Raw genomic sequence first — 17,516 nt, forward strand, 5'->3', positions numbered from 1 at the left:
GAAAACCAAGAACTGCAGAGGAGTATAAAGACCACAGCACGTTTTCATGCCTTACAAAATGCTCAGGTTGCTTTGGGTTCTAGGTCCATTCGAACCTGTAACTCTAGGGTTTTTTATACCAAATATGTTCTCTATTTAGCGTTATAACTTTTTTTGTTGTTAATACTACTGAAAACCCATAGACTCCTTAATATTCATACTATAACCTATTGCAGCATTCAACATATGCTGTTAAATACCTTTAAATGGATGATGTGTCCTCTGGAAACAATTCCCATGTCCTTTAAATCCTCTTCTTCTAGAAGAAGCAATCGTTTCCCAGTGATATGATGTTCCTTAAACAAGCTAGCATATACACTCATTTCACCAGAAGCATCGCCTTAAGATAAGAGAGGTTATTCAGAAATCCATAGGGTGCTTTATTGGAGGGAGAAAAAGATGAGCAAATGTATATATGTGCATAAATGTGAATACGAAGGTACATACAAATAGCTTTTACCTTTTCTAGTAAGTTGTTGCATCCAGAAAAACTGCAAAAAAGAAGAATCAGTCTTGAAGTTCACATTATCAAAATTTTACATTACAGTTATTTGAAGTACACAAGTAATCATTCTTTTTTAAAACAAAATTTAATAATATTCCTAACTTTGGGTTAAAGGACTCAAGATTCACCAATGCAAGTGATTACTTTTATTTAGCTTTTTAAAACTGCCTTCTATTTTGCAGCCACCTTCCTCAGTTTATCATTATGAACAACAACAGAAATGAGCGAAGCAAAAGCTTATGCTAAAAGGGCTGAAGTTAAGGAGCCAGGGCTATTAGAGCTTTTGCACTGGCTTTCCAGACAATCCTTCAGTAAACATTAGCTCAACAACCCCATGATGCACAACACACAAGGAGGGTGCTAGATGGGACATTAAAATCACTGTGATGCATCACTATGCTAGAGATAAATCATTGACGTTTCTTTCTTAGCCTTTTAACTGAATAAAAAGGTAAAAAAGACTCAATGCCATTATTTTATATGAAAGAGAGATCCCACACCCCTTAAAAACCCCTTAACTTTCTTTCAGTTAATTGCCATCCTGGTGGCACGCAGTAGGATGAAACCTTTGAACCCGTTTTGTCCTGTCCAGGACAGGTCTTGCTTAGATGGGTCTCAGGGCACTTCCACATTCCTTAAATGATCACTCAGGAAGGCCCTCCTGGCTGCTGACAGCTCCCAGCACAAATTATTTTCTGGACATTGGAGAATGTGGCTGTTTTATGAAGGTCGCTCAAGTCCTTAATTTACTCACAGTTATTGGGACACAAGTTTCACCAAACAAATAGCAGTAAAATCTCATCTAGATGTTCTGATCCAGCTTCCCCCTCCCTCTGTACCCACTGTAATTTGTTAGAGAGCTCCAGCAGCGCAACGCTGGCCACATTAACACAAAATACTCACCACATCTTCTTCGGTCCATGCACAAATATCAAAGGAAGGCAGCAACTGTGTGAGAGATATGAATTGAAAAGAAAATTGTCTGACCATTTTTCTCCCCTCCACCCAAATTTTACTCTGGTGGCCGATTTTATTCGGTTCCTTTTCCCCTGCAAAGGGCAGGTCTTTAGGCTGTGACTCTCATACTGACATACTAAACCCTTGGATTCACACTGACCACGGGCTGGCTCCAACAGCAGGGTGGCAGTGCTAAATCGATCCCATCACTTTATGTAGATAAAATTATCAGCAGATCTCCGATAGAAACAATTTAGGAAGCAAAAGTAAACCATCCGATGGCAAGGGACTCTCTAGCTGCCTCTCCTCTCGGCTCTGACACTATGGGAAGGCTTTTGCTATGGCGCTGGTAGCACCTGATTTCTGCAATGAAAATAACGCTGTGATTACGACTCTCTCCCAGATGATGGGTATTTTCTGCAAAAGGAAGGAAAATTGTCACTGGACAGCAGTGAAAGCAGAATTTGGAGTCGGGCCACTGTGGCTAGTCTTCCTGTACAGACAAGTCTCTTCTGGTTTCTGCCAACGCTTCATAACTGCTCCCCTGAGGCTGGGGGAGTGCAGCAATTCCCAGCCTCCTCCAGTGCTGCAGCCCACGTGGGGCACACTTTGTTGTATGCAAGATGGTGTTAGCTCTTGAAGCACAAGGAAACAACGGAAGATGCACAGAAGAATGGCTGCGTTAAGTGAAATTCTGGGATGATACGAAAACTGATACAGGAGAAGATGTCACTGTAATACTGATTGCCATTTTACTTATTCAAGCATATGGTATCCCAAGCTTCGCCTTCTTGGCACTTTTATCCAGCTAAAGGGTTAACATTAATTGGTATGTATGTATTTGGATTGTCAGTGTCTCCCAAAGGCTCAATACCATGATGTAGTTGCAAACTTATTTGATGTACATCACATTGACTTATGAGACTTGGCTCGGTTACCCACCCAAGGCTTTGTTACCTCCTCCAGAGAGCCCTGCCACCCATGAGCTCTCCAGAGCTCCCCACCCACAGGCCAAGCAGGCACTCACCCCTGCCTGCCTACAGCTGAACACTGAGCCCCAGGGCACAGTTGCCCATTACACGCCTGAGCACTTCCCTGGCTCTCCAGGCACAAGACCAGGATCTAGTGTAAGCCCGCCCTCAACTTCCAGCCATCACTGTGAAACACCCTTTGCAGCATCCACAGGAAACTCCCATTGAAAGACTTGTGACTGCCTGACACCCCTTGACTTCTGCCTCCGTATCTACGACTTTTTGCTGCCCACCCCACTTCAAGGACTCTTCAGATCCTCTTCCTCCTCCACCAATGTCTCAGCCAAACCTTGCTGGGCACAAACCATCCATGAGACCAGCTGAAGCCACTTTTGTGAGGAGGACCTAGTGGACCCTCAAACCCATCCCTTTGCCCACTGCTTCCCCAAAGGGGACAGAGCCAAAGGCATCAGGGTGAAGTGGCAGAAGGGAAGATATGTCTGCCAGAGAAAGAGAGACCTTCCTGACTTTTTCTCTCTACTACACCATACTTCCAGCCAATCTTCTCAACCTACCTGCTGTTAGTCAGGCATTCCCTATGCTAACAGCTACCCGCAGCCTGGGCAGGACGCTGTGGGGCAAAAGTAGCGCTGGGGGCACACTGCACACAAGGAAGGGCAAGTGGCAACTGTAAACATCCCTAGGAAGGCAGTGGGTCGTGGTTTTTGTAGGTACTTATTGTCAAACCAGCTAGTGCTGCAGGAGGAGCCTGGTACAATAATTTGTACAACTGAATCATTTACTGCAGAAGTCCAATATTGCATTTTTAGTTGCACAATGGATTTTTTCCAGCTTTTCCCATGTTTAAATATAGCCAGTGGCAGAGTATGTTCTGTATTAATTTTTTTTTTTTAAAGGTGGGAGAATAAAGGAGAAATGTCACACAGCGAGTAATACAAAAAGTGACTTAAACCAGCAGACAATAAGGAACCTCTTGAAACACCAGCATTTTACACAGGGACACAGATGCATAAAATTTACTGTCAAAATGTTTATTGCAAAATAGAAGTTTGGAACAAAGAGAAGCAGAGGAAAAAGTTCACATCAAAAGAAAGTTTATGACACCAATTGAGGAAATTGAATACATTGCATGATTTCTTTTTGTTTGTTTGCTTTGGTTTTACACTGGAAAAGTCAAATCCACAGTGTGAATAAAACAAGACATCATATGTCAAGTGCAATAAAGAGAATAACTGACACTGCAAGGTTTTACCACACAGAAGTGTAACATCGCATGTTCCACATAAATGATATATTCAGTTTACAGCACAAGAGTTTTTGCACAGGCGTTGAGCTCAGCTTTGTTCTTTCAAAAGGGAAAAAGAAGTTTTCTAACACTGTGAAAATATTTTCTATTCAAATTCAATCGGTTCACACTTGAAGTGTAATTAGCATTTACTCCTAGTATTCAGTACAAAATTTCTTTAGTAGTGCAAAAGCAAGAAATGCAGTGGACTATATCTGACTTTAAAAGGCATATGAATATTTAGCACACAATATAAAATTTTTAAAGAAGGTTGTTGGTTCTACAGTTTTAAAATTAAATCTTCACACATCAGAAATCTCTGTGCAGAGTTTACAGTGTACACTAAGTTGAAGTCTGGGGGAAAAGGGAAAGGTCTCTCCTCCAGATTCCTATTAGTGCATTTTAAGGGCTGTGAAAATTACTAAATGAACTTATTTTTCTACCTGAACGTTCTACCTAGGACTGTAGTTAAAACCTCTGTCAAGTTAGAGGTCTTATTAAAAACCTGTAAAAGCTGCCTGATTACAGAAAAAGGAACTACAGTACTAAAGACACACAGTAACGCTGCTGAATACTTAACAGCTATATGCACACTACGGATTTACTGCTACTGCTGATGGCAATATAAATCATCATTGCATCAAATATTTAACGCAGAATAACCACTTTAAAACCCAGAAGGAAAGGGAATCAACATCTAACAAAACCGCTGGAACGATAAACAAATGACAAGTCAAGAACATGACTGTGTGACAAGGAGCTGTGTGAGACCTCACCTCCTGAAAGCCCTTCCCATCTAGAGGGGACAAGCTCCAGGTCAAGCAGCACACAACCAGCTGGGGATGCAGCACACCTACATACCGTACCTTAGGACACTTGCTAGTCCAAGGAATTAGTGGTGTGATCGTCACAAAAATGACTCGATCGGAAGTTTTCCTCCATTAATTCCCCCTTCCATTTTTTCCCCACTGCTGAAGGAAAAGAAAGGGAGTTGGGAGTTGGACATCCTGTCTTGGTCCCAGCTCACCCTGTATCTTTAAGCAAGCCAAAAGCTGACCCTCACCATTCTTCTCTCGTGCCATTTACCCATCTAAGTCAATGCTGGTAATACAACAGCCTGGTAAAACCGAGAAGTTCAGGCCTGGTTCTTACCTTTCCCCTTTGTCAAATGCAGCATAATCATTTTACTGCACGTACCTCCAGGGTTTTATGGAAGGTAGAGAAAGCTGGGATCCCAAAAGGCCTGGTGGGGACTAGTGAGCTGAGAGGTGTACGAGGCATGGGAAAGCTTTTGGTGGCTTTGCTCACAGCCCAGAGCAGCCAGAGAAACACCTTCTGGGTTTGGTTAATGCTTTCCTAAGCTGACACACTACGTGGCTGTGGACTGTTGTGGAGATGATTATGCCCTGGTGATGATACAGGTAGAAGACAGACTGGGTTGCACTGCAGAGCAAAATCAGGTGTGGAAGATGAAATACTCTGACCTCCTCCAACCAACATACCTGCCCACCAGAGCGACTTTCAAAACCTTTATCTCGTAGGAAGCATATCAGAGGCAGAAGCAACATAGCTTGCTTCTCACATATGATTTTTGGCTTGTAAACTGGAGACATCTGGTATGAAAGTCATCACAGGAAAGTAAAAATGCAATCAATACCGTTATTTTTCTAATAAGCATAGCCAATATCCTAAGTATAACACTATCTCAAGGGAACTGCATTAGAAGAGTTTGTCGTATGTTATCACCTTCTCTACAATTCAGAGACCACCTTTGCTATTGTGAACACACAGGTAAGTTTTACAAGAGTTTAAATTTTTCCTTAATATAGCTGAATTTGCTTTGACAAATAATGTATGGGGAAAGAAAGGGGAAGGGAGGAAAAAATCCATCTTTGTTTCATTAAAAAATACTGGAACTATGTAGATAGCAGAACTTCCTATGAGCATGCTACCAAATTCTGATGATATTTTGCTGAAATAAGTTACACACCTGGGTAAGCACAAAACCTTGAAGACAGACTTAAATCTTGTGATTTTGCAACTATGAAACCCTGTGTCACACTACTTAAGGACTACTTTTACTTCTGTAAAGCTAAAGGAATGGATTTACAAATTCAGTTAAAACCCATGCCAATATAAATGTGCATGAAGTGCTCTGAGATTGTCAGATGCTGAAAAGTGCAAAACATCAATGCTAGGGACAGATTTTTTTTTGTTTTTTGAATACTGAATGTACTGAACCAAATTTCATTTTCAGTTAAAGCTGTGTAACCCTACACTGCTTATGTGGTAGAGTAATTCATGCACAATGACACACATCTTAAGATCTAAAGTGCACATATTAGATCACACAAATCCATCAAATTTTCCTGGGTGCAAAGTGGCAGTTACAAAAATAGTATCATTGCTGTGGGTGTTAACAGACGTAGACTTACAAAAATAGTACAAATCTGCACTGGAAACAGACTATTTGCTCTTATTTCCATTTAATCATTTGCCCTTCAATGTCCCTTTTTCTCCCTAAAATCAGGTAGCTTTGATGGACCTAAGAAGCCATCCCTACCTGTGCCGAAGGAACAAGTTTCTCCTTGGGATAGTCCATAAACTTACCACATCATTTAAATTACAATTCTACCATGAGAAAAGCTTCTGATACAAGAGGGTTAACTTCAAGCCAATGGATTTGCAACTGTTAGGAAGAAGGTGGAATGTGGAATGACATCCTACAGAAATTAAGCATCTTGGAGGGTCAAGTCCTGTGCAAACTTACTGGAGTAGGCTAGCTCAAAGCGCAGCACTTGCTGCCTTGCAGGTTACCAGACCAGAGCTGATGCTTAAGGATAAAACAATTCTCTCTCACAACCCAAAGAGGTGCCCACTCGTCACTCTAGAAAAACTCCTTCAAAGAACTTTCTCTTTTGTTGAGTGAACATGTAATGATTTCAGGCCTGCTGTTATCTAATGTATCCATTTTTCTCTAAGCTATCTACAAAAACACTATAATATGTAGGTTAGAGCTGTGTAACAGGCAAGCCTATAATTAAAGAAGCCACTCAAAACCAGAAGTTTTTATAAAAAGAAACCCCTCCAGTAATTGCGAATGGAATTTTGATGGCTTATTCCCCACTACAGCTGAACTAGACAGTAACATTTTTCTTTTGAAATGCTGCCCTTCTTCCTTGGGCAAATATTTTACATCTTCCTTTCTAACCTGCATTTGTGTTTGCACTGGTTTCCCTCCCTCCTTCTGCATCACCACTAAAGGGGTCATCAGGAGAAACGTACTTGCTGCTCTCAACATAAGTGCCTGGCAGGCAATTATTGCAGCAGATTGTTACACACTGAGTTTTACGGTAAGTCGTAACAGCAGTGGCAATACTTTAAAAGTGATTTAGCTGCAAAAAACAGGTATGCAGAGACTAGTAAACATTCCTCACGTTACCACCATCACAGAGAATTTCACATAAGCCACAGTAGTAGGGCCCAAGCTGAAATGTCATTGTGGCTGCTCTTTGTCCTTTCATAGGGGTAGCACACACAGTTTAGGAGATGCAACAGAATCAAAATTTACTAACACCGATTTTTACTCTGAGGTACAAGAATAAGTCCATCAAAGTTAATGAGGCTTCCTGGATTTACATCAACATAACTGAAAATTAGCTTCTAGATCACAATATCTGATAATAGATGCAGAGGTCTGATTGCAGTTCGCTTTGCTAGAGTGAATTATATACACATGCACATACACGTGAGGGGAAAAAAGAACATTTATACAAATCATCTACTAATAGGGATTATCTGGATTCTGCTGCTATTCAGTTTTTAAACTGTGTATTCAACTAACCCCTCTCTTCCCCTCAACCAAGCTTCTCTCTTCCTAGAAACGTATTTGTGACTTCCCACAATGCCGCCTTGAAAAAGGCTTTAAATTAGAAACACAGCAAACCCCTCCACTGCAACAGTAAGAAAGAATGGATTGTAGAGAATAGCAAATCTGGAAGTACAAGTATATTCATATGACTGACAATTAAAGGGGTAAGGGAAATGACAAAAAACACAAAAGAAAAATTTGAAGTACATTAATGGCATTAAAGGCATTGAAGTTTCCCCCAATGTTTTCAGATCTTAAGTTTATGAAGCCATAGTTTCTGTAATCAGGCATCAAGAATTATAGATATAATCACGGTTCTTAAAATAATAATAATCTCAATTAGTTTGGAAAGTTTAGTTCCAAATTTCATCAAAGCAGAAATAAGTCAGCGCAATCTAAACAAAAACAACATGTCTTTCTACACACAAACATGCTCAGCCTGGAAAATGTCTCACTTTTTTTGGTTTTTTTTTTTTCTTTTACAGGATTTGAACAGACCAAACTGACAGGATTCTTGTTCTAAAACTTTATTGTTTTGCTTTGCTAAAACCGATTTCAGGGTTAATTCTATAACTGATTTCATTCGCTGCTATCATCTGTGTCATCAAAATAATCATCATCATCATCGTCATCTGACCAGTCGAATTCACTGAAACCCAAAGCCATGTTGATTTTCTTTCCTTTTCTCATAGAGGTGGTTTTAGAAGAATTCTTTTTGGCTTGCATGTTTATCTGCATTCCAGAATGCAGGACAGATCCTGCTTGGTTCAGAGAGAAGATATCCCCAAAGCCCGTCATCATCAAGGCCTTCAGACTTTGGTTCATGCCAGCTACCTCCCCGTTACTTGTTGCTGCGATCTGACATGACATCTCTGCACTGTTTGACTCCTCTGTTTTAGATTCAAAGTAAGACTCCTCAGACATTCTTGCAGCAAGAGGTAAGAAAAACTATTTAAAGGAGGAAAGGACAGAGCAAAAGTGAAAGTTAGAACCAATTTAAAAATCGAGGAAAAAGACACCACCAGATTAGTTGGCAATCAACAGAAAGCACAATGATTAGCGAATCTAAACACGGAGATCAAGTAAGAATTCATTAAATCAGACAGCTTCATTCTGGGGTCATTGTTCCTAAATGAAAGTGCAAAATCACTGAGTCGCATGGCAAGAACCACAGGTAGCAGAGCTTTCATGACAAAAGAAGGTTCAAACTCTTCAGTCCTTCATTTTGTACAGCGTAAAACACAATGTGACGTTTCCCAGCCAGGTGGGCTGGCTCCCAAGGCAATGTGGGTACAACAGAAGTCTGAGTGAGTTGCTTAATCGAACCTTTCAGGATTGAAGAATAAATCAGGTTAAGATCAGAGAACCCAAACAAGCTCCCAAAGTTTGGTGCAGAAGTAGCAGCCCTCTAAATATCAGAAAAAACAGCAGCAGTATTATTTGTGCAAAGACTGGTTTTGAGCGTATGCTCAGAAGGAGAGGAAGGGGTCACCCTGCAACGGCCACAATCAGAAACGAGCCTCTCACCAATGCAAAGGAGACGGGAACCAGCCTCCAGCCCGCACCAGCACCTTGCTTCTGGAAGCTGTCCCAGGGAGAGGCAGGCTCCCAGGGAGGAGCAGGCAGGGGAAGAGGGGCTGTTCGGTCAGCTGGTCAGCTTCTTCACCTTGGTTGCCTTTTCTTTTTTTTCTTTTTTTTTCTTTTTTTTAAGTGATATCAATAGATATCTGCCGTTTGGTTGTACATCATATTAAACCTCTACTGATTTAATCTTCACCTACAAATAATGGCGTTTTCCTGACCCAGTCTGTTTGTAATAACAAATGAAATGTGCCCTCTCCAGCTATGTAATGATTAATGCCTCTTCAGAGTGGCCGGGCTAGGAACCTCTGTGACATGCTTGCCTTTTCTCCACAGGGAGTAAAAACTCAGGAGTTTCATCCCGAATTAAACTACCTACTAAAGCAACAGCAAAGGAGCCGTGTGTGAACACCTGAACTGGCCTTTCTTTCCAAAGCTGTTTGCAAAACTACCTGCCCAAAATTCATGCTTTTCCACATCTTTTTTAACCTAATCAGAAAACTGACTGAAGAGTCAACGGCAGTTGGTCACAACGGGTTACAGGGGTGATTGTGGTGATGCCCTGGTCTGTAACACAGGAGACTTCATGGCCAGGCTGCTCAAAGAGTGCCCATTTCTTGGCAAAACCACTTACATTGACAAACTGTTTATCATTAAAAAGGACAGTATCTGTCTTTTGCTCCTCTTGAGTTTTCCCTACTTACATAGGCTTTCTATTTGCGTTGTGGTTAACAAAAGTTAGTGATCATGGTTTAAGAAACGAAAATAAAATTAAGAAGTTGGGGAGATGGGATGCCCTAAATACTCTTCATGCATCCTATGGCTAAGTGACGAAAGAACCTGCAGCTAAGCTTCTGTACACCTGGCTGTACAGGAATAAACAGTTGCACCATCACCAGAGTGCTACTCGGATCAAGGACACCAAAAGCTCCTACTGATAAAGAGAAGGAGTATTTTAAAAACAAGATCTAGCCACAGAAACGAGATGCCCAGCACACGCGATTCAGTGCCAGGTAGTTCTCCCATCAGCTATTGGAGTTTTAGTCGCTTTAGATCCATGGAAAAGCATCCCCTGACATATGGGAAGAATTCCTTATAAAAATCAACAAAGCTGCAAAACAGCTTTCCTCTAAAACACGTTTCTGGGTCAGTGTTTGTGCAATGTCTGGCAGCGGGTAAGCTGAGAATGGGCCGTAACTGTGGCTCATTTTGCGAGTTATAATCGCCCTACTTCCTCCATATTTTGCCATCTTGTTACCTGGAGAACTTAGGAGCTCTTTGTGACAGGACCTGTGTTTGGTGTCACATTGCATATGATAACTATCGTGAAGAGACTTTTATAGATGGCTGGGATCCCCAATCTCTGTACAAGCCACTGTTCTTCTTAAATGACCACCTGCAGGTGCACGGCACCACAAGTGAATATCTGGATTTCATGTCTTGCTCACTATCTTCCTCTAAATATGAGCTTCAGCTTAGCTACATACATTGCCTTCTTAAAGTCAGGTCCTCTTTCAAAAGAAGTCTCCCATTTCACTACAGCTGTGGAGATATTTTACTCCTCCAAAAGGCTCCAGATTCCCTTGTGCAAGAGGCTCTTGGAGATCTGCACAAAGGGAATTTGCAGAGATCAGACTCAAAGGTGTCTGTTGTATAAGACACAGTAGAAACAGGGTCAAAACAAGAGCAGAGAGAAACACTACTTTTACAGAAGTGTTTCTGAAGATTGGCCTCATCCTTCTCTCATGCTGATGTGTGTAAAGCTATACTTTATTCTTTGGAATAGGAGCAGCCTGCTACTCATAGCTACCTACCATGCACGATGAAGCTTCTACCAACCCTAAAACACTGGAGAATCAAGTGGCAGAGACAACTTCCCTGTTCTCCTTTCACTTTGTCTGAGTTTCTCCTCCTGCACACCGCTTTAATAGTATCTGCTGGCCTCTGGTCTTTGCTGCAGAGCAAAACAAAGAAGTGACTGCAGAGCAGGGATGACAGTACCAGCTAAGACACAACAAGGCCTAGTGTTGGTTAAGAACCAGGTATAAGCCTAGTGGGCACCCTAAGCTGTGTTATTAGCTCTGGTTGCCGTATCTTTACTACTGTTTTTACAGCCAAGGTAGCTTAAAATCAAGCAGTGCACCTCCCTGTTGCAATCTTCCAGTTTGATACTGCTGAGCAGACATACCCTGAACCAAGTGAGGGAGGGAGACACTTGACTCCAAGGATTACAGCTTGCAAACACAATGCCCAGGGATATTTTGCAAATGATTTACAGCTATGAATTTAAAATACAGCTGTATGTGTAACCAGTGTCTTGTAGAACTTAATTTGCTATGAAAAAAAAATCCTGCTTGAACAGGCCAATTTTTGCCAGTAGGTCAATTTTTTTCCAACAAAAGGGCTTCTTTTAAAGCCATTTTGTGTAACAGTTCACTAAAGATCTATGGAAAAAACAAACCTGTATTTCCCTATTAGAAGAAATTGCATTTAAATGCAATAGGAGAGTTGGGTTAACGTTATGCAGAAAGATGGTTCATGCTTAGCACAATAGGCCTTAGCACAATGCTTTATTCTTTCAGCAATGCCAGCTCTAAGTGAAAAGTAGAAGTCATAAGCAAGTACAGCATAAAAAAGCCCTAGGGCCTTGCTCGTGAAAAGATTTGCTCATTAAGGCTGTGTCTCATGCTGTGCTCAGGATAGATGATGGCCCACAGCTCAGTTACTGGAAGTTTGCAAGTGTTAAAGCAGGCATACAGATATCTACTGAGAACATACAGTATCTGCACATAGGAAAACATTCATTCTTCATGATTTCATTACTGCATGTTCACATCTGGAACACGAATGCAACTTCATTCAAACAATAGCAATAAGCTATGCCTTAAAAACAAGTTTGTACGTAAATGGGTCTGGCTGGAATCAAGGTTATAAGTAGCATAAAATTGTGCATAGGAAAAATATGCTACTGCAATCTCAATTTGGTATTTGTTTTGGCTAGTGCTTTAAAAACAAGTAGGTAACACGGTATTTTTCTTAACAACAAGTGTCTTCTAATATGTCTAGCCATGCACTAACCCTGTGGTCCTCCCTCTGCCAATCAGTAGTCAAGAGCATCATATTTCGTTAAGAAATTCAAGATAATCCAAGGAAGTTTTTTTGTTCAATTTATTAATAGAAACATGGCAATCTTAACAGCTAATAACTGGCCAGTACAAGTATGTTAACTATAATTATGAACAAAGCCCTAAATTAACACTTCAAATTTTGACCCCTTTTTTCACAGAATGGAAATTTGCTTCTTCTCAAAGAAAAAGAACGGAATAATATAAAAAAAAAAAAATCTACATAAGATTCTCAAGCCTTCTTCTGCAAGAAGCAAATGATTCTCACATTTAAGACCAAATACTGCATCCATTAAAGTCAACAACTTTCTAGTTGAAAAATGAGTTTATTGTCTGCAATCAACTTTCAAAGCTGAGAACTGTAATTAAATCAATGTGAAACTACTTAAGTGCCCATGGCACAATATGAACTATCAGCAATATCTGATATCTAATGTATTAGATGAAATTTTTTAAAATAGTATAGTTATTTGCAGTGATGTAATAAAATAGACTTTAACTGGCCCAAAGGAACAACTAAAGGAAACAGGGGCACTATGGTGTGTCTTTAGATTTACATAGACAAAGCTCCAAATACTTTCTGAAGATGAAAGGTTGAATTATTGTCTACTTACAGGAGTATTGGACTGTTCGGTTAACTTCTGCTCCCACATCCTCAAACGTCGCTCCCGTTCCTTTAGTTCCTGCTCTTTAAAGCTCAGATCACGCTCCAGTTTCTTTAGTCTCTCTAAGGTTGCCTCAATTTCACATCTGCATGGAGACAATTTGTTACGTCTTGTCTTTTCCTGACAGATATAAATTGTTCATAATTCCCACTTGAATGTTAATTAAATGTGAAAGGCTGAAAAGTACAATACTAAGTCAAGCAGTTCAATTACCAAATGCAAAGCTTTTCAGAGCTTTAAGAACAACTGGCAATGTTTATACTTGAGAATAACCGTAATACCTTCAGTTGAAGAAAAATAACATTTAAAAGAGTAAAGTGCCATATAACAACAACATTTTAAAAACTAAACCGTCATCTTTTCCCTCAACATCACGAAACATGATCTTATCCATAAAGAAACTGCATTAAGAACTGGTAATGGGACAATCATTAGCAACACAATACGGGCAGTCTAAGAAGCCCATCTGCCTGGGTTTATAACCTGGCTATAAATATTATTTGGACTTATATTCAAAATATGCAGAAGCAGCACTGAGGTGGTTTTTCCCACTTACCTTCCTGTTTTGTTAGGTTAAGATATAAGAGCAAGAATATAAACCATGATATATGACCCAGCCCTGCAAATGGTCACAAATACAAGCTTCTCAAGTTAGGAACAGTTAATAAAGGGATTTGGTTTACTTTTCTCTGCTTCTCACCATACATGCAAAGGTGTGAAAAATAAGAAAGGCAGGAAGTGAAGGCAGTACTCTAAGAAGCTTCAGGTACCGTCTTTATTGGGTTGCATTGCGTGTACCTCATCCCTTAACAAAGTGGTTTCCTTTGACATGCTTTCTGATGGACAGTATCTGTTAAACACATGAACTGAACTGCTCTTGGAAAAGAGTTTAACAAATTTTGCATGACAAATGCATGGGCGTATACTAGAAGGTACAGAAAAATAACTCTGTCACTAAATTCAGCCACATTTTTTGCTTGTGGGATAACCAAAGAAAAACCTCCAATTTGTATGAGAGGTGGTATTTGCATTTAACAAACCATTTCTGTGACTGTTTGGGAGACTGTGCACTGCCTGCCACCTGTGTCTTGACTATTACTTCAACTGTTTCCTATTCACATTGTGGGAATAGTCAATCACAGATTTCGTTCTTCTAGAGAGCGCGAGCTCCTAAAGAGACAGAGATCCTAACGAGAGCTCTGAATGTAGCTATTGGGACTCCGCAACGCCAAATCTTCTGCTCGAACTTTCACAACATTTTCTCTTCGTAAACACACTGCAAACAAAACCTGCTCCTTCTGATGTTTTCAAAAAGAAGATAAAAGGATTGTTAGTTGTCATTTCTGTTGGGGCGGGGAGAGAAAAAAGAGAATTATTTCTTCCTGTAAATCTCCTGTCCTGGCATGGAACAATTAAGCTCTTCTCCAGTATCAACCTAAAAGAACCCAGGTTCTCAAAGTGGGAAAACGCATACCCAAATAGCCTATTTAAGTAAAAGAAATAATTTAAATATTCCAAATCTTATAGATTTCTTATTTTAATAAGACATCTCTGTCAGAGAGTAATGCTTGCAAAGTACAGTGAAAGGATTCAGAGATGGAATAACTAGCAAACTGTACTGCAACCTCTACCACCACGCTTAATTCTACCGCAAAAATCAGCCACCTGGGGGCAAGGGCATTTATCACACTTAAATCCTGCTGAGTGAGCTGTTCGATGTGGCGGTCAGAACAAATGCCCCTCACAATTATTATGCTTCAGATTTCAAGCAAAATTCTCTCTCTTATTTAGGCATGCAAAGGTCAAGGCTGATCTCTGTGCTGGGTGGAAAGTGGTCACACATCCTAATGAAGAGGCAATAAAGGAACAAAACTAAAAAGCACTGGATAGAAGGTCAGAAAGTGACTCCTCTACAAACATCCATTTCCCTATCACAAACCCCTTCTGTCAGGTGCAACATATACTACACAATCTACTGTGGGATCTACAGAGCAATGTGAGGACAGTTGCAAGCACTGCTTTTCTTGGTTCGTCTCTCAACATCACTGCTACTTGTACACAACTCTATAATTTTTAAAATATGTAAATTAAGTTCTCTTTTTAAGTAACATTCTGCACTAGCAAAGTCCTGGTAACAATAGCTTTCTATATGTCAAAAGTCTATTTTGTGCTGTGATTACCTCTCTTCATTAGACAGAAACTTCTCTTATAATAAAAGGTCAGTCTGTGAAAACAGTTGCATTCTGAGAAATAATTCCACTGTATAATAAAACTGTGTAATTAAAGAGAAAGCTACCGTACATTGCCCGGTTAATGAGTCTTACTTCACAAATGAAGCAGCTTGAAACATTATACATGGTAAGGCATGTGGATTTGTTTGCTTCTGTAGTTCTGCAGTCTGAGCTTACTGGCTTTTCTAGAATAATCTCATTCTGTGACACTGAAGAACGTATACTGTAGTATTAGAAACTATAATGATAAACAGTCACAGATTAAAAACAATGACTGGCATTTGTTTATATGTCTTGAATTGCTACTGATACACTAATATAAGTATCACTAATAGACTATTTTCATCATTAGAACAGCCGCTCATGGGGAGAGGATGGAAGGAGAAACACAGTATATGTGACTAAATGCAGACAAATGTGATCTCTCACTGAATTGGAACATCATTACTTCAATAGTAATTTTTTCCTACTGTAATAAAAGGACTTGAGAAAGAGCTCCAAAAAGATCACAGAATATGAACTTAAACATAAGGCAGATCTGTTCAACTTAGCCGTAAGACAGTGCCCCTATTCAATTAAATAATAAAAATGTGAAGGGTAGAACAATTAGGAAATAAGACACTGAATTATTTTAAGGAAATGATAGAACAGGAAGATTAAAATGTATTATTAATATGAACATCAAGACCAGTAAACGTTGCAAATAAGACCACATTAAAGATAGGTCAAAGTGTCATTTACCTTATCACCTCTGTGATGTCAGTCATGTGTAGACTCAGCCCACTCTCAGTTTTCACACCAGCCAGTCAGAGACGTTGAAAACTCTGGTTACTCGCTCTTACAGACGCATTTTTTGCACGTCTCTATACAAAAAGAACCTCACCTTGCCTTTTTTTTAAGAGTGGGGAAAAAATGTAATCCAGCTTGTCTGAGCTTTGATTTGCTTTGATAAGTGCAGTATCCCTGTGAAAGTGCAGCATCTGGATCACTAATCTGGAGGTCCCTCAAAGGAACAAGCGTAACCTTCGCTTTTCCCAAGCCCACCCTTCTCCAGGGCTCTGATAGCCAGGCTTCATTAAAATTCCCTGCTTCTTGGTAACACAATTGTTTCCCTATTGCAGGTTCAAGTCTCTCTTTGCAAAACACTATGGGATAAAAAATATTAAAAAAAAAAATAAACCAATGAGTAAAAGCAAAGATTTTTCTACGCAGAAGTTAAAACACATTAAACTGTTCTCAGAAATGGTCTTAGTCTGTTTTAATTTATCCCTTGCGATCACTTTATGCACACAAGTCTTTCATCTACTTTAACTTGCATTTTTTTTAATACTTTCTGTTAATTTGGCTTAACCTTCATGAGCGCCTCCATACAGACATGCCTTTTGCATCAGGGAAGGCAGCCGTTACCAGAATTCAGGTAAGAGAGAGCCCTTCTTACCAGCTTCTGAGCAAGTCCCCACACGACTTGCGCTCTTTCTGCACTTCGTGTTTTCATTTCAGCTTAATTCAGAAATCATCTTTGCTTTCAGGCAAATCATGCCCCGTCATTAGTATGTGTTTTCTCTCTCGTATTTCCTTGTCTCCAAGTTATTTATTCTTCCACAAAAAATGCCAACTTTAACACAAGTCTCCACGGTAAGAAGTTTTTCCATGACTTGATAGTGCCAAAGAATTTTTTGTTTCTACATGGCTTTTCATTAACACCTTGTTAGCCATTCCTCATCTGAGCAATTTAGGTGCATCAAAATAAAACTTGCAAGAAATGAATCAATTTAGTAAAAGAATAGAAGTTTAATGTTACCAAATGTCAACTAGCACAGCTTTTATTCTGCTATATTGGCAAGATTTAAGTAGTCATTTGTTTTTCCTAAAGGAATTTGAGTACTTGCTCATCTTTTAAAGAAGTATTTTTACTATACAGGGGTGTACAAGAAACCCCCCGTTGGGGGATATTTTTCTTCCAACACTCCTTGCATTCTGTCTGCTACCAAAACCACAATACGATGTCCAGAGCCTGCATAAATAATGGTGGCCAAGAAATACGTTGTTATACTTTAAATACCCGACATTTGTCTCACGCCTTAGAATACAGATCTGGGGGGCGAGAGGGCATACTGATACATTGTAAAAGCAACACCACGGATGAAATCATTGACAAATGTTTGAGAGCCGGGTATTGGCAGGAGGGAACGCAGAACACACTGTCACGGGCCGCCCCGGGCCGAGGGGGGGAACGGACCTCGCAGCGCCGTCCGCAGCGGAGCG

The 17,516-nt window shown here is 40.1% G+C and overlaps 1 protein-coding gene across 2 annotated transcripts in view; it reads right to left on the minus strand.

The window, feature by feature from the left end:
• The window catches only part of LOC103924192 (mitogen-activated protein kinase kinase kinase MLT), an 89,746-nt gene that overhangs the window by 21,133 nt on the left and 51,097 nt on the right, over positions 1 to 17,516 (minus strand). Inside the window, exons 11-14 of one of the 2 annotated variants that reach the window (XM_009332684.1) lie at positions 12,970 to 13,105; positions 1,448 to 1,492; positions 500 to 530; positions 240 to 379 (exon numbers count right to left, since the gene is read on the minus strand). In XM_009332684.1, coding sequence (XP_009330959.1) covers positions 240 to 379; positions 500 to 530; positions 1,448 to 1,492; positions 12,970 to 13,105 — 352 coding nt within the window. Of the gene's footprint in view, positions 1 to 239; positions 380 to 499; positions 531 to 1,447; positions 1,493 to 3,505; positions 8,598 to 12,969; positions 13,106 to 17,516 lie in introns of those variants that run through there. The other variant, XM_009332676.1, reaches the window with a different exon arrangement.

Source organism: Pygoscelis adeliae, unplaced genomic scaffold (genome assembly GCF_000699105.1).
Source record: "Pygoscelis adeliae isolate BGI_AS28 unplaced genomic scaffold, ASM69910v1 Scaffold160, whole genome shotgun sequence".
Classification (NCBI taxonomy): Eukaryota; Metazoa; Chordata; class Aves; order Sphenisciformes; family Spheniscidae; genus Pygoscelis; species Pygoscelis adeliae.